A 22,377-nucleotide genomic window follows, 5' to 3' on the forward strand; every position below is an offset into this window, starting at 1 on the left:
TTCATTGACAGTCGGTGAGGGTTCTACATATGGAACAAACACCAAAGGCCGGAGTTTGTGTGGGATGAATGCCGAAGATCCCATTGTTGTATCGGGACCTCAAAATTCACCCAGCTCCGTTCCAAAGCACAACCTTCATTAAAACATCTTCTGTTTGCAAAGTTCCCAAACAGTAACATGGGGAAACATTCCCTCAGTCAAACTGAAAGAGCTAAGCATGACCCAAATGCCTGGGATGCCATTGAGCTGATAATTGTTGATGATGGTGATGTTATCCAATCCCCCTGAAGGATACAGATAAATAGTGGGATTCCATCTTGTTGACACGTTGAGGACAGATGTGATCTGTTCCATCATTTTTAAGGAAACTAAAAATGTGGCTCATCATTTAAAGCCGTGAGCATGGTACTTAACTGTTTTGCAATTAATGATGCTTTACAAGTGGAAAATGAAACATTAATCTCAAACCCTAATAGCCCTGTCCCACTGGGCGAGTTCATTCCAAGAGCTCTCCCGAGTTTAAAAAAAATCAAACTCGTGGTAAGCACGGTGAATGAACGTAGCGGGTACGTCGGAGCTCGGGGACGTCTCTTAGCGCTAATGGCAGGTACTCGGGAAGACTCGCTAACGGCAGGTAAGCTCGGGAAGACTCGTGAAGATTTTTCAACCTGCTGAAAAATGTCCACGAGAGCCCCGAGTACCGACGAGTGGCCATTACCGTAAATCTCCGAGTTCGAATCAGGGCAAACTCGGGAGAACTCTTGGAATGAACTCGTACAGTGGGACAGGGGTTTAATGCGTTAATGTGGCGCCACGACGTTCTGATCAAACGCCGCTCTCAATGCTCAGGTTTATGAGTTCCTGCTGCATGCCTGCATTAATATATTGCGATATCCCAGGAATGAGTAGGTTAATCTATGATGATGTGCATTTGTCGGCACTGAGCCTGTACTCGCTGGAGTTTAGAAGAATGAGGAGGGACCTCATTGAAACATACAGAAAAGTGAAAGGCTAGAGTGGATGTGGAGAGGATGCTTCCTTGAGTGGGAAAGTCTAGGACTAGGGGTCATAGCCTCAGAATTAAAGGACGTTCTTTTAGGAAGGAGATGAGGAGAAATTTATTTAATCAGAGGGTGGTGAATCTGTGGGATTCTTTGCCACAGAGTCTTGTGGAGGCCAAGTCAGTGGATATTATTAAGCCCGAGCCAGATAGATTTGTGATTAGTATGGGTGTCGGAGGTTATGGGGTGAAGGCAGGAGAATTGGGTTAGGAGAGGGAGATAGATCAGCCACGATTGAGTAGACGATGGGCCGAATGGCTTAATTCTCCTCCAATTCCTCATGACATGATATCTCTGGTGCTACATTTAATATACGCTAACAAGACATGAAGCCCACAATGTGGTTTATTACAAATTCTGTTCACACCCGGTTAATGATTGTAGTTCAGGTTTTGATTGTGTTTTAAATGTTTTTCATTATTAAATTAAGCCAAGCAAAATATATTCCGCGAATCTAATTTACTTTATAAAAGGATTGATTTTTTAAGGAGAGAAAATAAATATTTAGGCTAGGTCTCCATGCCCAAGCTTATTATACAAGCCATTAATAATTTATCCAATTATTTTGATAAAGTTTTGCAATAACTGGATGCGATAATGTAAATTAGGCAGAAATGTATGTTTTTAATTATTCTTTCGAAGGAATCCAAATATTACCCCATCCATTACATTAAACAGGATGCCTGTACAAAGTCAACTGGCTTCCAGAAAACTTTCTCTTTAATTTGCCAAACGATGCATGTTAGGAAAGCCCGATTTAATAAATGTTTCTTCAAGCCTAATTTCTAATCTGCTGATTGAAGTTTTCCCCAGACAATTTGGCTCAGCCATTATCCTTCCAACTCCAGAGAACTCTAAAGTTTTCACACAATTTAAATGTTAAAAGCAGAAAAGGCGTTGCTCATTTCAGTGAACGAAAGATTGCACTTTCCCTGGAATGAGTTGCATCGCTGAATAACAGCGGCACAGCGGTAGAGCTGCCGCCTCACTGCACCAGGGACACGGCTTCGATCCTGACCTCGGCCGCTGTCTGTGTGGAGTTAGTACATTCTCCCTGTGACCACGTGCCTCTGTTTCCTCCCACATTCCTAAGACGTGCGGGTCTGTAGGTTAATTGGCCCTCTGTAAATTGCCACCAGTGTGTAGGGAGTTGATGCTAAAGTGGGATGACATGCAACTAGGGTGATTGATGGTCAGCATGGACTCAGTGGGCTGAAGGGCCTGTTTCCACGACATATCTCTGAACAGGTCTCACCACAATTTAAAGTTCTGCTTTTCACAAAGTTCCCTTCCCATCTGATGATCTGATTTCAGAGAAAAGTTAAGTTATTCTTAACTAAAATGGTTTCTCCACCCAGCATGGGTCCAGACACTGACTGCAGAGGGACACCTATTAACCTTGTAAATCAGTATTTCAATCTGATGTGAATCCTGAAATGAAAATAACTTAATTGCCGATGTCAAAGATAATTTTGTTTTAAAGCAGTATCAAATCAGATATATTTGAAATTGATAAATATAGGCAGGTCACATGTGATCGCAGAATTGGGCCATTTGGCCCATCAAGTCTACTCCGCCATTCAATCATGGCTGATCTATCTCTCCCTCCTAATCCCATTCTCCTGCTTTCTCTCCATAGCCCCTGACAACTGTACTAATCAAGAATGCAGCTATCTCTGCCTTAAAAAATATCTATTGACTTGGCCTCTACAGCCTTCTGTGGAGGGGGGGCGGGTGGAGGCGACTCAAAACTTTGCCTTTCCATGTTCTCCAGAGATGCTGCCTGGCCACTGAATTACTCCAGCACTCTGTGTGTCTTCTTAGGTGTTCCAACCAGCCGGCATTGCCGTTGGAAGGGATTCCCACACCTCCCACTGGCCTGAGTGTAGATGTGTTTCCAACCTAACATCTACAAATGTTGGTTCTCACTTTTGGGCTCTTTTGGGCCACCATTTGTGGTGGTGAGGTTTGCAGGTTGTAACGTCCCTGCTGCATGAGCTGCCACTTCAAGCTAACTCATGCCATTCACAACATCGGGATCTTGTGCCTAATTACTCCATTGCAGTGGCAAGGCATGACCCCCAGCCTTCATGCTCGGAGTATATTGTTCAGCGGAAGCTCGTGAGGAGCAGTGCCGGAGGAAGAATTGTAAATTAAGTGCTGTTTCAGCCTTTGAAAATTGACTGGCGTGCCTTCGTGCCTGAATAACAAAAGTCAATATGAACTAAAAATAACAGACTGTAATTGGTAAGTCAGGCAGCACCTCACCTCTGGAGAGAGCCAACATTTGGCCATTTTGGGCGTGGATCCTTGATTAGATCCAGAGTCACCAGCTCTGGATCAGGAGTGCCACATGCCTTTCAAGTTCGGGCAGAGGAGGTCACAGCTGAAACATCTAGCTTGTTGTCTTCTGCAGAGATGACATGCCAGTTAATGCTGGACATTCTCACCGGTGTGGGCACTGAGGAACACAGTTCATCTCCAACCTCTGCTGAGTGGCTAACAGGGGGTAACTTCCCATCAGAGCTTGGGTAAACTGGACGTGAAACGTACATAGCACATATTATTGCAATGTACATTTCACAACCCAATGGGAGACCAATCTCCGTAGTAATGCTTCAGGATTTTAATTCCACTGCTCCACAGATGCCGCCTGACCTGTTGAGTATTTGCAGTGTGTTTTCTGTTTTTGGCCGAAATATTCAATACCATCATGCACAGATGCAAGCAGTGGTTCTGAAGTTCTTGAACGGTTCAACTTGTTGTCTACCCTTGGGGCAAGTTAATGTTCATAGGTTCTAGGAGCAGAAGAGGCCATTCGGCCCATCATCTCTACTTGATCAAGTGCATGGCTGATCGTTCTTTTCCACCCAACCCCGTCCTCCTGCCTTGGCCCCGGAACCGCCGACACCCGTACTAATCGAGAAGTGGCGGACAAAACAGGCGTTTTGAGCAGTTCTCCGTTGAGTAAGTGAGTCACTCTCCACCCAGGGTAATTACAATGAGGCAGCTCCTGCTGTGTGTTCAACCTTTAAAATATTCCATCCGTACCCACGCACAATTGCCGTTCCATTTAAAATGTTTAAATTGTCTCTGGATCAAATCCAAATGTCAAATTTAATCTCTGTCCATGTCTGGTGAAGAAGGATTCATGAAGTCTATCCAATCCTGTAAGTACAGCTGTCAAAGTCGGCAGGCTGGTTATGAAAATGTGAATGCTAAATGGGTGCACGCCCCATAATTAGATCACGTCCTTAATACCTGACTGAAGCCTTAGATTTCTCCGTTATATCTGTGGCAACAATTACATTCTTTCTAAATGCTGTTAAAATCTAATGGGGGGAACCTGACAATAGAATTGGGGCGCACGGTGGCGCAGCGGTAGAGTTGGTGCCTTACAGCGCCAGAGACCTGGGTTCAATCCTGGCCTGGAGTTGTATGTACGGAGATTGTACGTTCCCCATGTGACCACGTGGGTTTTCTCCGGGTGCTCCGGTTCCCCCCCATACTCCAAAGGTGTACAGGTTTGTACGTGAATGGGCTTGGTAACATCGTAAATTGTCCCTGGTGTGAAGGGTAGAGTTAGTGTGCAGGGATCGCTGGTCGGCGTGGACTTGGAGGGCCGATGGGCCTGTTTCTACGCTGTAACTCTAAACTAAACTAAACATTATTGTACAATGAATTAACAGAGAGTCAGCCATTTGGCCCATCACGTTTGTACTATCACGCATGAGCTGCTGACCCAAGCCAGCATTTAGCCTCATTGAATACAGTTCAAAGGCCATAACCAAAGGCCTTTTAAATGTTCTGATTCCATGTGCCAGGTGTGACATTTTGACAACTGGGTTCACTGTTGAGTAAATAGTAGACATGTCCCCTGTCTGCTCTGAATAGTATTTCTAAAAACATTTGTCAGACTGTTCAATGTACTCCTTTCCAGCTTCCCTCTGCCGTGGTGTCAAGGTGATTATCGGGAGGTGAAGCAACCGTTCCCCCACCCTCCCAATCAGGGAGGAGTTGAACACCATCTCACGACATACTCATCCCTCATCCCATTCATCGCTACATTCATCAAACTGTTACTTTTAACCTTCACGTTGAGAAGGGATGTCTGTAAAAGCAGCGTTTAGCAGAGAAAGTTGTCACGGTCTGCCTTCTGTCACTGGTATTGCAGAAGGCACCTTTGTTTCCTATTCCCTTCCTGATTATTTTATGTCTGAACCTTAGCTTCTGAAATAGAACTAGATAGCTAGATAGATAGATAGATAGATAGATAGATAGATAGATAGATAGATAGATAGATAGATAGATAGATAGATAGATAGATAGATAGATAGATAGATAGATAGATAGATAGAGAGATAGATACTATATTGTCACACGTGACATGTCAATCAAATTCTTTGTGTTGCAGACCATACACAAGGTATGCAAAGAGTCGCCATGTATAAGGTGCCATCAACGTTACAAAGGATTCATTAAAGTCCACAATGGTCCATCTTAGTTTTCCGCAAACCTTTCTAAACCTTTCCTATCTATGTACTCGTCCAAATGTCATTTAGATGTTGTTATGGTACCTGCCTCAACTACCTCCTCTGGCAGCTCATTCCATACATCCACCAACCTTTGTGTGGAAAAGGTTTCCCTCAGATTCCGAGTAAATCTTGCCCCTCTGGCCTTAAACCTATGTCTTCTGGTTATTGATTCCCCTTCCCTGGGTATCGATAATTTATTCCCATTTGCTGTAGAGGCTTTAAAATAGAAATTTCCAACACGTACACTTGGGGCAGCACAGCGGCGCAGCGGTAGAGTTGCTGCCTTACAGCGCCAGAGACACGGGTTTGATCCTGACTATGGGTGCTGTCTTTACACAGTTTGTACCTTCTCCCCGTGACCTGCGTGGGTTTTCTCCTGGTGATCCGGTTTCCTCCCACACACCAATGATGTACAAGTTTGTAGGTGAATTGGCTTAGATTTTTTTTAAACGGTACATTGCCCCTTGTCTGTTTTAGGATAGTGATTAGTGTTTGCGGGAATTGTTGGTCGGCGCGGACTCGATGGGCCGAAGGGCCTGTTTCCACGCCGTATCTCTAAACTAAACTAAACCAAACCAAACTTCCACTTCAAGAGCAAACTAACCAACTTCAGCCCTAATGCATTTAGTATTATCACGTTGTTATCTCACAGCAGAAGTCATCAAACCGCAAATGTCTCATTAAACAGCAGAACAATAAAACTGCCAAGTGTTCACTCTCTTGAAGAGTCCAATGTAATTTGGATTCTGTCAAACATACAAAGCATCATTGCAGGCTGTTCATGTCCATTTACCATTCAGTAATGCTGATGAAAAAAATCGTTATGTGTTACGGAATGCCTCGATGCATCTAAGTAAGTATGTTTATTGGCCAAGTATTCACATACAAGGAATGTGCCTTGGTGCTCCACCCACAAGTAACAACAGTGACAGTTACGAATGACTCAGAAAACACTAATCATTAATAATAATAAAACATTAATGATAAAACACCATTGATCAAGCATGCGAACCAACAAAATACCAGATCAAAGGGAGGCTACAGATTTTTGGCTGGATCTATCGGTATTGGAATAGCAAATGGCTGGATCACTAACATATGATGTGTATGTTAGTGATGTGGAGGCAACCAGGATTACAATCACACTGAAGTAGTGATACACACAGGCACCTGATCATCCCCTCAACCCATCCTGAAGGAATCTCAGTTCAGTTTAGTTTATTGCCACGTGTACCGAGGTACAGTGAAAAGCTTTTGTTGCGTGCTGACCAGTCAGCGGAAAGACAACAGATGATTACAATCGAGTCATTTACAGTGTACATATAGATGATAAGGGAATAGTGTTTAGTTCAAGAAGATCGTAGTTAAAGTAAGGAAAGTTGCTGGAGGAGAGATTTAAACGTGAGGAGCGGTTGTAGTATGTGACTGTAGCTCTGCTTCTGTGGCTAACATGCAAATAGTCACATAGGGTGGGCACCATCTAAACCTGTAGCCAGGGGCATTGCTTGATGCTGGACCCCGTATTTCACAACTCAGTCACACTCACCCACACAATCTTTCTCTCTCTCGTTCTGTTACACTACTTCTCACACACAGCAACACGCATCCCCCCTTCACTCTCATTGGTACACCTGTATTATTTCCTAAATGCATGCACCTTGGCACACCCTGCCTCTTATGTATGCACACACTCCGACCCAAGACACACCTGGCAGCACGGTGGCGCGTCTGGTACAGCTGCTGCCTCTCAACGCCAGAGACCAGGTTCAATCCTGACTTGGGGGGGTGCTCTCTGTGCACAGTTTGCACGTTCTATCTGTGACTCCATCGGATTCCTCTGGATGCTCCGGTTTCCTCCCACATCCCAGAGACCTATGGGTTTGTAGGTTAATCGGCTTCGAAAAATTGTCCCCAGTGTGCAGGGCGTGGATGGGAAAATGGTGTAACATAGAACTAGTGAAAACGGGTGATTGATGGTCAGTGTGGACTGAAGGGCCTGCTTCCATGCTGTACCATTCAATCAAACATGTACACGAACACACGTGTGTGTACAAACACAAATACTTGCGCGCACACACACATACACATGCATATACACGTGCACACACACATGCGTACACATATAGACACGGACACACAGATATGCATTCGCACACACACACATACACGCGCACACACACACATGCACGAGCACACACACGGGTGCACACATACACACGCACACACACATCAGTACACATATAGACATGGGCACACAGATATGCACACACACACACACACGCACGTGTAGACACACACACACACATTCCTGTGTGCCATTTACCTACAGCAATCTCTGTAATCGGTGTGTGTTTCCCTATCTTACTGCAAGCCAAAGCAAGGCAGCAAAAGTCCCAGCAGGAAGAGCAGGACATTCCTACCCCCCGGGATACTTCCGAAGATTTTATTTGTCTTGGACCGTGTTCGCATTCATTAGATTTAGCCAATAAAGCTAATTGGGATCTTTACCGCGTGAAGCTGCAACTGGCAAGAAGTGACCTCTCACCTAATTTTAGAAGAGCAATTTATATGTGAGCTTAAATCTATACCGGCCCTCAGAGCCAACACAATGTTGAGTAACTCTTCCATCAATTTGTAATCCCATACCTCGAAGGCATACCTGAGCAGCCGGCTATAATATACTTGAGTCAGCATCTGCCGTTTTGAATTTAAAATGCAATTTGTTATTGTTCACAGGAGCATCGGAATGACTGTGTTTTCCCCCCTGATGTAAAGCACATTTCTTTAAGCGTATTAATAAATTCCGAGGCAGGCGTGTACATTACCAAGTGTAATGTGTAGCGCTCAGCTTGGGCCAGGTGTCAATAAGTCAATTGGGAGCAATTACATGTCTGAATCTTCAGCTTTTATGTATAAAAACAATTAGTGATAAAAACGCACGTCTTGCTGAACACAAGGAGATGTCTCGAGAGAAGGCTGTGGCCCTCCTTCGTTGGTGAGAGTCAGCAACGCTAAACTGGGAACCGCCCTCTCGACGAGCTGTTAATTACTATTTATCAAAGAGTTTATTAAATGTTTTTCACTCTCATTTTATCAGTTGAGATGAAATATTGTTGGAACGTGGTTCTCGCCTTCTAGGGACCCTTTCCGAGCAATTTCCTCTCATGAAATCGCTATTGAACAAAGGCTGATCTCTTGTAAGTGACGCAATGTAACCAGCAACCTGGCCTCAATAGGAGCTATTGGTGGTGTCTACGAGTGTGGGTTCTTACCATTAAAGATGCCACGTGAAATGCAACACTGACTGACTGACTAAGATGGGCGCGGAGGAAGTGGCCTTAGATCTTCACCCTCTCTCTCCTTGAGAACCAAATTTTAACGGAGCGATAGACCAAGGAGCAGTAATGATGCTGTTTGTGCTTTTCAGCTGTTTTTTAATGTAATTGTTGCAATCATTATTAATCATTGTTCCCTTGACAACTGCAATTTGGTGTACCATGTGACTGGGTCTTATGATCAGGTGATCATTCACTGGTTTCTTTATAATTTACAGCTTAAGGTGAACCCCCAACCCCTCTCCTCCCCACCCTCACTTGTTTGGAGTTTTTTAACAATCTAATTGTTGCTTGTTGTCATGGAATTTCTTGGATGCTTGTTTACATATCTATTCCATTTTTCCCGCCCTGTGCATGCTGCTCCACCTGTCGTATCCTTCCTCAAACCATGTGTTCCCTTGTGTAGCTACATCGCCGACGGCAGAGCCATCAACCCACGGTTGGTACAACTTGACTTTTATTTCAACTTTGTTTTCGTGGCAAGGCAAGGCTCGAGAGTGGGGTGCGGGGGGAGTGGGGGGGGGGGGTCTGTAGACCAAACTCTACCCCAAACCCCGGACGTCCTGCCCGGTTCCACAAGGATCACGTTGACTGGTACCGTGACCCCTTTCCGAAGAAGGGTCTCGACCCAAAAATGTCGCCTGCTCCTTTTCTCCAGCGATGCCCCCTGACCCGCTTAGTTAATCCAGCTTTTTGTGTCTTATCTTTGGTGTAAACCAGCATCTGCAGTTCCTAGACATTTAATGGTCATGGGTTTCTGCTTCATGGTGGCCATGTGGAGTTGGGTGAGATCCAACGTCCTGGCAAGGAGCTGGGGGTCTGCCCCGTCTCTATGCTGACCCACCCATTCTGTCTTCCCGTTAACTGGTTCGCACACTATAAAAGCCTCGGTACACGTGTCAATTAACTAAACTCTTAACCTAAACTCAAACATGGGAACCAAACTATTAAGATCACCATGAAACTTGTTGCTTGAGGGAAAATGAGAAGGTAAAAGGTAATTCCAACTTGGCACCTTGTGGGAAAGGGGACCCCAGTAATATCATTGATATTCTCCCTCCCTCTGCTGGGCGAAGTTCAACTGTACTTTCTGCTCCACCTCTGAAATCTGTCTCCCCACTCTAGTGGAGGTAGGAATGAACCTCTGGCGATAGCGAGGACAATATCCAGCCCTAAAATACACTGAAATTACTGTTGATTAAACTGAGAGGTTAATTACCCAAAGTAAACCCCACCGTTTTCTTTTAAAACTGAAACAAAAGTTGGCCCAGACTGGAGAGCTGAGACTTAATCAAACCCAGGGGGATTTTCAGGACTTCAGAATCGACTTATTTTTGGAGATGTGCTATTTAATAATGGGAGCGCAGGTCGCAGCAAACAATGAGCCCAAGGCACGAATGTGCACCTTACCCGTTCATCATGCCTTTGGTTGTTGGGGAACATCAGACGATGAGAGTAGAGGGTGGTTGATAATGAGAGGTGACGTACAATTTGTGGCACAATTGGATGAATCAAACCAGGAAGGCACCTGTTCCTTCTTAACAATATTTTTTTTCTTAAAATAATTTAAAGCTAGATAATTTTATAGATAAATAATTTTTGCTCACATGGCTACTAACTTTGGTAGCGGTCATGTTCATGAGTCGTAAGACCACTATTAGGCCATTCGGCCCATCAAGTCTATTCCGCCATTTGATCATGGCTGATCTATCTTTCCCTCCCATTTTCCCGCCGTGTCCCCGTAGCCTTTGATGACCCCATTGAAGAGCCTGTCAATCTCCGCTTCAAAAATACCCAATGACTCGGCCACCCACACCCCCCCCCCCCCCCCCCCCCCGTGGCAATGAATTCCACAGATTCACCGCCCTCTGGGGAAAGAAATTCCACTACACGTCCATTGTAAAGGTACGTCCCTTGCAGTTGCTGCAGGTCTGGGCCGCAGCGGCAGCAGTAAGCTGCTGCCTTGAACTGGTGGTAGGAGGGTCGGGACTAGAACCTGCAGTGCTGACCTGGTCATTCAACACCAACACTCCCCCTTCCAGCAATGGGACGGGGAGCAGGGCCGAATCCCCCACTCTAAGGCTTGCTTTGCCACGATTGTTGGTTAATTTTGGAAGAAGCATGTTGTTTTAATGCAGGTGCTGCATGTGTTAATGCTCCACAGCTGTGCCGTCTATTGTTGGTGTGTCTCTGGGAGATTGGTCTGTGTTTTTAACCCCTTCTAATCTGTGCATAATTTTGCTGCTTACTAATGTTGTTGCTATTCCGCTGATCAGAACAGAGACTCCTTGTAGCTTCACGTCAGGTGAGGTTCTAATTTAAATACATTTTATTTGGATTGGGATCAAGAGACTAATTAATCTGCTATATTTCCATATGCAGGGAGATCTGACAACAAGATGTCTCCGTAATAAAGTTGAGATTCTTGGATTTCATGTTAATGTTCAGCAACTTCTGGCCAGGGGGGAATGTGCTTCTTTTTAGGAGTTGGACAAAAAAGATGCCTTGCATATATTAGCGCATGGTAGCGCAGCGGTAGAGTTGCTGCCATACGGCGCCAGAAACCCGGGTTCAATCCTGGCCACGGGTGCTGGCCCGTACGGAGTTTGAACGTTCTCCCCGTGACCTGCGTGGGTTTTCTCCGAGATCTTGGGTTCCCTCCCACACTCCAAAGACGTACAGGTTTGTAGGTAAATTGGCTTGGTATAGAAATGTAAAAAATTGTGTGTGAGGTAGTGTTAATGCACGGGGATCGCTGGTCAGTGGGCTGAAGGGCCTGTTTCTGTGCTGTATCTCTAAACTAAACTCAACACCGTTGGTGATCCAGTCAGTTGAGCTGTGGCTGGCTGCCTGCAAGTGGTGAGTGACTGTAGTCCAGAGGGGGGTGGCAAGAAGTTATTACGGCCACAGGGCACATCTCCCAGTGCCATAGGGTCATAGTGGTCCTTAGAAACCGGCAAATTGAGGCCTGAAGTGAATGTTATTTGACTTGTTATAATAAAGACCATTTAGGAACCAGGGGACATGTTGATGCCCAGTAAGTGTGATGCATGGTGTGGCTTGGAGGGAGAAGGGCTTCAGACACGGAGTGAGGCAGTCTGGCGAATCTGGCATGGACGCTGGGGTCTGCATTTAATTGTCTGCATTCTGTGCATCAACACATTGAGTTACACTGACGAGACTAACAAAGCAAGTCATGAGTAGTTGAAATAGCCACTAATGGCCTGGTTAAATGCCAGTTACTTAAGACTCGGAAATCAAGAGTCTGGAAAGTAGCAATCTTCTCCGCTGCTAACCTGTCCACAATGTACCTCAGTGCAGCAAGGGTCCGAGTTAATGCCAAAGAATGTGGGGAGATTTAAGTGGTTGGAGGGTTAGAGATACGAGATTAGTTACTAGGTGCTTGGTGATTGTCACAGCCCCAGTGGGACGAATGGCCTATCCCCATACTGTATTTCTCTTTGACACCATGAAATTTTAAGCAGTCCTGTAGAAAGTGTATTTTTATTGCCGTTGGTTTATTATTGTCATGTGCACTGAGATGCAGTGAAAGGCTTTGTGTGCTATCCAGTCTAATCATACTATATACATCAAGCAATGTGCTCAGTAGCGGACTGGGTCTAAAAATATTGGTTGCCAGGAGACAAAGGGAGCCCACTTCATCAGGGGCCCACTTGATATAGGGGGCCCACTTTATCAGGGGCCCACTTGCCATCGGGCAAGCTGACACCCTGGCCAGTCCGCCACTGAATGCGCTAGTACGGACGGTAGGTGAGGGCGTTGGTAGCTGGGTGCCACCTCCATTGTGAAGATGCATCAGGTGAGGATGAGGCCTGTGATGTGCACTGGGCCCAACTCCAGCATCAGGGAACGCTTGTGGAATAAATACTGCATAACAGGGACAATGGTCATGCAGTGAATGCCCTGGATAGGGTGAATGTGGAGAGGATGTTCTCTCTCGTCTAGAATGGAGAGTCCAGGACCAGGACCAGAATAAAAGGACATTCCTTTAGAAAGGAGATGAGGAGGAATACGCTGGAGGCCAGTAGGGGGGAGAGATAGATCAGCCATGATTGAGTAGCGGTCAACTAGATGGGCCAAATGGCCTAATTCTGCTCCTATCTTATGAACTTATGAATTTCTTTAGTCAGAGGGTGGTGAATCTGTGAAATTCATTGCCATTGACAGCTGTGGAGGCCAAGCGAATGGATATTTTTAAGGTGGAGGTTGGTAGATTCTTAATTAGTATGGTTGTCAGGGGTTATGGGGAGAAGACAGGAGAATGGGGTGGCGAGGGAAAAATAGATCAGCCATGATTAAATGGTGGAGTAGACTTGATGGGCCGAATGGCCTAATTCTACTAGAACTTATGAACTTATGTTGGCTTGGTGGAGGTGCTGATGAACTGTAGTGTCTGCGGCACTTTCTGAGCCTCCCAGGCAAGCGCAGAAGGAACAAAAGCTCTTTGACAAACAGCCGGTGCCAAATGCAGACTTTGAATGATAGGAAGCTTCCCATCCTCCCATCTCCGCAAGATTCACAAATATCCTGCAAGTTGGAACCAAGACGGCCATTTCAGTCCAGATGAAGAGACGAGTTCCCTAGTCACCCCTTCAGTGATATCTAAACCCTTCTGAACTTTTGTTAATCTCTGTGTGGAGTTTGCAAGTTCTCCCTGGGACCGCGTGGGTTTCCTCCGGGTACTCTGGTTTCCTCCCGCGTCCCGAGGACGTGCAAGTTTGAGGTATAACTGGCCCTACGTATATTGCTGTTAGTGTGCATGGAGTGGATGAGATAGTGGGTTAGCATGGAGCTAGTGTGGAACGGGCGATCGATGGTTGCTGTGGACTCGCTGGGCCTAATTCACCCAGTTGTCCAGTATATTGGGCCGGGGAAAATCAGCACTTCTGTTTCTAGACAAAACAAAAATGACTGTTAATTGCACAGAAAACCAAAAGGAATTTTGCACAGGGTGTGAAATTCACATTTGCAAAGTGTGAATTAAATCCTTGACAAAAAAACAAGCTTATTTATTGAAGCTTGGGAACTGGTCTGCGTCATCTTGTTGCCAAACTCTGCTGGAGAGAGTTGACAGGCTGTGCTGCCGACTTAGTCATAGACTCATAGAGTCATGCAGCGTGGAAACAGGCCCTTCAGCCCAACCTGCCCACGCCGACCAACATATCCCAACACTACTCCAACCTCCCTGCGTTTGGCCCATATCCCTCTAAACCTATCCTCGCCATGTAGCCATCTGACTGTTTCTTAAATGTTGCAATAGTACCTGCTTCAATTTACCTCCTCAGGCAGCTCATTCCATCCTTAGTGTAAAAAGGTCACCCCTCCTCAGGTTCCTATTAAATCTTGCCCCCCTCACCTTAAACCTATGTCCTCTTGTTCTCGATTTCCCTACTCTGGGCAAGATACTCCATGTGTTTACCCGATCTGTTCCTCTCATGATTTTTTACACCTCTATAAGATCATCCCTCATCGCCCAGCACTCCAAGGATTAGAGTCCTAGCCTGTACAACCTTTCCCTGTAGCTCAGGCTTTGGACACTTGGCAACACTTGGGGGAGTTTGTAGCCCCCTACTCCCCACTGCCCTGGTCTGGCAGCAGTTGCTCCTGTCAGGGGCTGAAGCACCTTATTCATGAATGTATGACAACCGGATATAGTCAGTTTCAATGAGCCGCCTTGCATTTTAAGCAAGGTAAATGGCGGCACAGTGGCGCAGCGGGTAGAGCTGCTGCCTCACAGCGGCAGAGACCCGAGCTCGATCCTGACCTTGGATTCTGTCTGTGTGGTGTTTGCACGTTCTCTCTGAGGCCGCGTAGATTTCCTCCCACGACCCAAAGACGTGCGGGTTTGACCCCTGGTGGGCAGGGAGTGGATGAGAAGGTGGGATCACATAGACCAAGTGTGAACAGGTGATCGATGGTCAGCGTGGACTTGGTGGGCCTGTTCCCATGCAGCATCTATCTAACAATGAGTCCATTCAGAGAGGGAAGGGAAGGCCAGCCACAGCTCTCTGCCTAGTGCTCTACACGGTTTGCTGGAGATCAGTTGCTCCACAGTCCTCCAGCTTCAGTAGGCACTCACAGCTTCAATGTTTTTTGTACGTTGACGAAGGCAGTATGCAATCCGTCACTGGACAAAGGCCATCTCTGAATATCGCCAGCACGAGTGTACCTGGCTTGCAGTTTGCCTGAACCCGTGGCTTTCAGACAGTTTGAGTAAGGCGCGGCAGAATCTTAAACACTCAATGATGCATTGATATATACCCGATCCTGAGCCTGCCTGAACTAAAGCAAACAGCTCAATACCAAGGTCACAGCCCACATCAGTGCATGGAATGTAATGAAGCTGAATCTGATGTGGATGCAGAGTTTCAGAAGAAATCGGGCGGCTGATGGAGAGAGCTCGGAGCTTTGAGCCACGCCCATGGTACATGGGCCAGGACTTACCCCACGATCCCCACTGGTCATCTGGGGCGTCTGAGAGGGTTAGCTGTACAGGGAGCAAGGGCCCCCTGCTTCCTTCATCCTTTCTCTGCCTTGGAATGAAGGAGCTGGTACAGCGGGGTGGTGCAGCGGTAATGTTGATGCTCTTCAGCGCGAGGGACTCGGGTTCGATCCTGACCACGGGTGCTGTCTGCACGGAGTTTGTACGTTCTCCCCGTGACCTGCGTGGGTCTTCTCCAGGTGCTCCGGTTTCCTCCCACACTCCAAAGACGTACAGATTTATAGGTGAAGTGGGGTAATTGGCTTTGGTAAAATTGTAAATTGTCCCTAGTGTGTGTAGGAGTGCCAGTGTGCAGGAATCGCTGTTTGTTTCAAGGTTCAAGGTCAGTTTATTGTCAGATGCACCAATTAAGGTACAGTGAAATTTGAGTTACCGTACAGCCATACTAAGTGAAAAGCAACAAAACACACAACCATATAAAAGTGAACATGAACACCCATCACAGTGGATTCCACATTCCTCACTGTGATGGAAGGCAATAAAGTTCAATCTACTTCCTCTTGTTCTCCCGCGGTTGGGGCAGTCAAACCATTCGCAGTCGAGGCAATCAAAGCCCCCCCGCAGCCGACGATCGAAGTCCCCATCGGGGTGATCGAAACTCCCGCGTTGGTGCGGTTGAAACTCTCCACGGCATGGAGCTCCCGAGTCGACCTCTTCTTACCGGAGACCGCGGGCTTCACAACGTTAAAGTCCGCAGGCCCCGCGGATGGAGCTTCGATCCCCAGCAAATGGATCGCAAGCTCCGCGATGTTAAATTCCCACAGACTCCCGCGGCTTGGAGCGCAGGGTCGGTCTGCAGGAAAGGCCGCCAACTCCGCGATGTTAGGCTGCAGTGGGGAGAGATATACGATACGGACAAATATCGCATCTCCGTCGAGGTAAGAGATTGAAAAAAAGGTTTTCCCCCGAATCCCCCCTCCCCACCCCCCACATAAAACAAACCAAGGAACACTAATAACATACTTTTTAACACATACTAAAAATAACAGAAAGAAGAAAGGACAGACAGACTGTTGGCGAGGCAGCCACTGCAGCTGTATCTAAATTAAAGTAAACTAAACTAAGCTGGTATCATTAATGGTGATATGGAATGTTAGTTGTCATCTGCCTCACCAGCCTCCTCCACCAGACTCCACTCTCCACTGTTTTGACACTAGAAGAGGCCATTCAGCCCATGGATCTGCATCACGTTCTAGCAGAGCAATCCCATTAGTCGGATTCTCTTTCTTATTTCCCCACAGGCCTTTATTCCCTCACACAATCTGCCCCTTGATGTAGTTTAGAGGTACAGCACAGTAATAGGCCGATATGCTAAGAATAAGTGGACGGCCATTTAGGACTGAAATGAGGAAAAACCTTTTCACGCAGAGAGTTGTGCATCTGTGGAAGTCTCTGTCACAGAAGGCAGTGGAGGCCAATTCACTGGATGTTTTCAAGAGAGAGTTAGATTTAGCTCATGGGGCTAGCGGAATCAAAGGATATGGGGAGAAAGCATGAATGGGGTACTGATTTGGATGATCAGCCATGATCATTTTGAATGGTGGTGCTGGCTCGAAGGGCCGAATGGCCTACTCCTGCACCTATTTTCTCTGTTTCTACCCTACTTTCTCATCCACTCACTTCACATTTGGGAACAATTTACAGAGTTTAGTTTATTGTCATGTGTACCGAGGTACAGCGAAAAGCTTTTGTTGCATGCTAACCAGTCAGTGGAAAGACAATACATGATTACAATCGAGCCATCCACAGTATACAGATACATTATAAAGGGAATAAGGTAAATAGCGTTTAGTGCAAGATTAAGTCCAGTAAAGTCTGATCAAAGATAGCCCAAAGGTCTCCAATGAGGTAGATAGTAGTTCATGCCAGCTCTCTAGTTGTTGGTAGGATGGTTCAGCTGCCTGGAAGATCAAGTAACTTACAAACCTGCATGGCTTTGGGAGGAAACCAGAGCACCAGGAGGAAACCCACCCTGTCACAGGGAGAACATGCAAAGTCCACACGGACAGCACCCGAGGCCAGGGCAGAACTCGGGTGTCTGGTTCTGTGAGGCAGAGGCTCTACCGCTGCACCATTGTGGCTTGCTACCATGTACGTGTCCATATGATGGAGGTATACAAGTGTATGATGGGGTGTAGATAAGGTGACTGGCGACAGTCTTTTTCCCAATGCGGAGGTTGGCATTTGGATCTTTCTTGAGTGTGTGAGCAAGTTTCAGGGCATTGGTGTAATGCCAGTTCCCAAAGAGGGCCGGCCCTGCTCTTCATGCCTGTGTTGCTGGGCCTGCGACTGACAGCACCTTGTGGATTGCTGCCAACAAGCGAGGTTGACTGGAAGAAGAGTCACACTGCTTCCTTCCTCACCCACCGGTTCCCACCCACCCACGGACAGATTGTCACAGCGGCCGTCTCTGCAGGAGCCCTTGGAACATGTGAGAAATAATACTCAGTGTAAGCAACTTAGATGGCTACAAATCGCAGGGTTACAACAGCTGCAGATATCTTTTAAGATTCCTCATCATGAACCAAGTACTGGCAGCACTCCTCACCCCACCCGAGGCGCAGCGGTAGATTTGCCGCGTTACAGCGCCAGAGGCTCAGGTTCGATCCTTACTGCAGGCGCTGTCTGTACGGAGTTTGTGCGTTCTCCCTGTGACCATGTGGGTTTTCTCCAGGTGCTCCAGTTTCCTCCCACACTCCAAAGACGTACAAGTTTGTAGGCTTAAATGGCGTTGTTTCATTGGCTTCGGCATTGTTCTGAACTGTATTAGAGGCATAGAACAAGGAAACAAACACTTTGGCCCAACTTGCCCATGCTGACTATCTACACCAGTCCCACTTGCCTGCATTTGGCCCATATCCCTCAAAACCATAACGTCTAAATCCATATACCTGTCTAATTGCTTCTTAAACGTTGTGATAGACCCTGACTCAACTACCTCCTCCGACAGCTCGTTCCATACACCCACCACCCTTTGCATGAAAAGGTTACCCTTCAGATTCCTTCTTCTTCTTCTTGCGTATGGCATGCACAGCCTAAAGTTGTAGGACAACTTGTTCTATTTTGATTGTGCACGCCATTCGGTTGATTGCATTCGTCGAAAAATAAGGCGGACCACGCGAAGGTTGCAATCTCCCACCCCACCCCTCAGATTCCTATAAGATCTTTCCCCCTTCACCATAAACTTCTGCCTTCTGATTCTCGTTTCCCCAACTCCGCCATTGTCAGGCATCACACCTAGTCTTTGTAGGCGGCCAAAGTCTTCGGACAAAGTTTTGTGTACAGACTCCAGGGCAGAGAATGACGTGTCAGATAATGAGACCACAATGAAAGCCTTCGCTCCCTGCCCGGCCTGTGATGAGAGAGCTTTTCCCCCTTTAATTACAGCACCTTGCCCTCAGCAACGATGCGTTAGCAGCTGGCTTCCTGACTAAAGCATTCGTTTATCATTTTAATAATTTATAGTTTTATTAGATTTCCACCAGATTTAAAGATCGTGTTTCCTTTGGCCAGATGGTTAATTTCCCTATTGGGTAAGTTGCAAGAGGTTGGTGTAGAATATGAACAGATAGTTCTATAGCTGCAGCGACCATCCACTGTGGTCTCGATGTCTATTTCATGCTAACATCACCCTCCACACTGGCCAAGTACAATGCTCCCTGGGTTGCATTGCCTCCAATCAATGTCAAATCGTAAACCTCGTTCTTCAAAGAAAAATCCTCCACGCTCATTCCAAATCCAATTTGCCACACTTCCAAAGAACGGCACAAATGCTGGAGTAACACGGCGGGTCAGGAAGCATCTACGGAGAACATGGACAGGCGTTGATTCCGGTAGGGACAGGAATACTTTCAAGAGAGAGCTAGATAGGGCTCTTAAAGATAGCAGAGTCAGGGGATATGGGGAGAAGGCAGGAACGGGGTACTGATTAGGGATGATCAGCCATGATCACATTGAATGGCGGTGCTGGCTCGAAGGGCTGAATGGCCTTCTCCTGCACCTATTGTCTATTGGAACCTTCTTCAGATAGATTGCGGTGGGGTGAAAGATAGCCCATGTTGATGGGGCGGTGTTGAGAAGGTGGCTCCTCTCCCCGAGTGTGGCCATCGGAGATCCTCAGTGAAGACGGAGACAAGGACGTTCTTTACTCGGGGTGAGGAGTTCCCTGGCAACGGCACTTATAGTGCACCGTGGTTATAAGGTACATTCCAAGCAAGAACTGATGGGTCTTTGGTCAGTAAAGAGGTCAGGCATGTGGAGATCGCAGGGGCAGGGTGTTGGACAGCGCTGGTTAGATCAGAGTGATCCACGTTCCCCGTGTCAACTGTCCTCCCACACACCAACTCCCCCAGCCTCCCTGCACACCTTTGGAATGTGGTAGGAACCCAGAACATCCAGGGTAAACTCACATAGATATGGGGGAGGGGGGGGGAGTTACAGGTGGATGGTGCCTTGGTCAGGAAGGAACCCAGGTCTCACATTAAACTGCAGCAGCACTGTCTGCTTTAGTTTAGTTTAGAGATACAGCGTGGAAACAGGCCCTTCGTCCCACCGAGTCCATGCCGACCAGCGATCCCCGCACATTAACACTATCCTACACTGGGGACGGATTTTACATTTATACCAAGCCAATAAACCTACAAACCTGTACGTCTTTGGAGTGTGGGAGGAAACCGAAATCCCGGGCGAACGTACAAACTCCGTACAGGCAGAGTAGAGCCGTAGCCAGGACTGAACCCGGGTCAGTCTCTGGCGCTGTAGGCAGCAACTCGACCGCTGTGCCGCCTGCTGTCTGCAGTTCCATCAGGAAGGAGATCAGGAGGGAGGGTAGTGTTGGAACCGCCTTTCACTGGCTTTGGGAAAGGGAGCGACTTCACCTGTCTGATTCGATCGCTATAAAAATCCCTATGGCATGTTACGTGGAAGTGGAGTGTCACAGTGGCGCAGCGGTAGAGTTGCTGCCTTCCGGCGCCGGAGACCCGGGTTTGATCCAGCGCCGGAGACCCGGGTTCGACTATGGATGCTGTCGGTTTTCTCCAGGTTTCCTCCCACATCCCAAAGACGGGCAGGTTCGTACATTAATTGGCTTCAGTAATAATACTGTAAATTGTCCTTAGTGTGTGTGTAGGATAGTGCTGATGCACGGGGTGAGTACTGGTCAGCACGGCCCCGGTGGGCCGAAAGGCCTGTTCCCACACTGTATCGTATCTCCAAAGTCTCAAATAAATTCCAAATAAGACTTGGGCGGAATTAAATGTTTCTGTCCGTGAAAATAATGCAAATGCAGCGATGCTTTTGAAACTCTGCTTTTTCCCCGAAGTCATTGAGCTCAGAAGGTTGCAGTGTGTGAGCAGATTAATATTCCATACCAAGGGTTCTTGTCTTTGATTCAGGTTGATTAGAAGTCATGAGGTCAAGTCAAAGCAGTGCAGTGAGGCATAAATCTGCCAACAGGGAGGAGAATTGTTACTGACTTTCTTCATTTAATTAAAGAACAGTACAATGGAAAGCAGTGATTGTTAGCTATTTATTAAGCTGCAGTGTTGTGTCAATTGAAGAAATCACAGATAGTTTCCGTACAATAAGTAGTGCTTCACCACGATCCAGTGTAATGTTATTACAAAAGATGTTCCATCCAGCTTCAGAGTGTAGAACATAAAGAATAACTATTCAGACATATCACCTATCTAGAATAAGGAGCTTTTGTATTGTAGTGTTGAAACGGTTGCTGCCATCTAACACATCCTTCAGAGCACAACCAGCGTGCAGGAAAATGTCATCAATACTGCCTACATTACCTGTGCATGGTACCTGGCCATGAATCCATTTCCATGACCTCTACCAGCCTCTCTGAGGTTGGCTGTTGGAGACACAGGGGAACACGGGTTGAGATTGAGATGGGGTCACGCAGCACGGAAACAGGCCCCTCAACTGAACTCATCCATCCCGACCAAAGATGCCCCATCTAAACTAGCCTCGCATTTGGCCCATATCCCTCTAAACCTTTGGTAGGCAAAAATGCTGGAGAAACTCAGCGGGTGAGGCAGCATCTATGGAGCGAAGGAAACAGGCAACGTTTCGGTTCGACACTCTTCTTCAGTCTGAAAAAGGTTTTCGACCTGAAATGTTGCCTATTTCCTTCGCTCCATAGATGCTGCCTCACCTGCTGAGTTTCTCCAGCATTTTTGTCTACCTTTGATTTTCCAGCATCTGCAGTTCCTTCCTAAACATTCCCTCTAAACCTTTCCAACCCATGCACCTGTCCAAATGTCTTTAAAGTGTTGTTATAGTGCCTGCCTTGACCACCTCCTCTGGCAGCTCGTTCCATAGACCCACCTTCCTCTGTGTGAACAAGTTGCCCCACAAGTTCTTTCCCATCTCACCTCAAATGCGATACCACAGAACCTATGTCCTCTGGTTCTTGAACCCTCTCACCCAGGCGTTCCCAACCTTTTTCGTCCCGTTTACCCCTGGCAACTTTAATAGCACATAACAATGTTATTTCACTTATTTATGAACAACTAATGACGAACAGATATCGGTTTACCAGAACCAAACACAGTCAGTCAATGAGAAAAATGATGTACAAATCCAGAATCAACAAATTTACCCTTTGCTCTAACCTGGGCATTTACCCTATTTTTTCCTTCATTGGGTTTTATAGCAATGTAGGTAATAGGTGCAGGAGTAGGCCATTCCTTTGAGCCAGCACCGCCATTCAATATGATCATGGCTGACTCTAGGAGTGCAGGTGCATTGTTCCATGAAAGTGGCGTAGGTTGATAGGGCGGACAAGAAAGCATTCGGCACATTGGCCTTCATTAATCAGAGTATCGAGTATAGTAAAGCTGAGAAGTTAAGTTACAGTTGTACAATTAGTGAGGCCACATGTGGAGTATTGTGGGCATTTCTGGTCATCTGGC

At 46.7% G+C, this 22,377-nt stretch overlaps 1 protein-coding gene across 5 annotated transcripts in view; it reads left to right on the forward strand.

The window, feature by feature from the left end:
• LOC129712327 (cell adhesion molecule 1-like) overlaps positions 1 to 22,377 on the forward strand; it is a 258,844-nt gene that overhangs the window by 228,084 nt on the left and 8,383 nt on the right. For 3 of the 5 annotated variants that reach the window (XM_055660663.1, XM_055660660.1, XM_055660661.1), the window contains one exon: positions 9,338 to 9,370. The exons of the other annotated variants lie outside the window; for them this stretch is intronic. In XM_055660663.1, the coding sequence (XP_055516638.1) occupies positions 9,338 to 9,370 (33 nt within the window). The remainder of the gene's footprint in view (positions 1 to 9,337; positions 9,371 to 22,377) is intronic. 5 annotated transcript variants of the gene reach the window in all.

This window comes from Leucoraja erinacea, chromosome 32 (assembly GCF_028641065.1).
Source record: "Leucoraja erinacea ecotype New England chromosome 32, Leri_hhj_1, whole genome shotgun sequence".
In the NCBI taxonomy this organism is placed as follows: Eukaryota; Metazoa; Chordata; class Chondrichthyes; order Rajiformes; family Rajidae; genus Leucoraja; species Leucoraja erinaceus.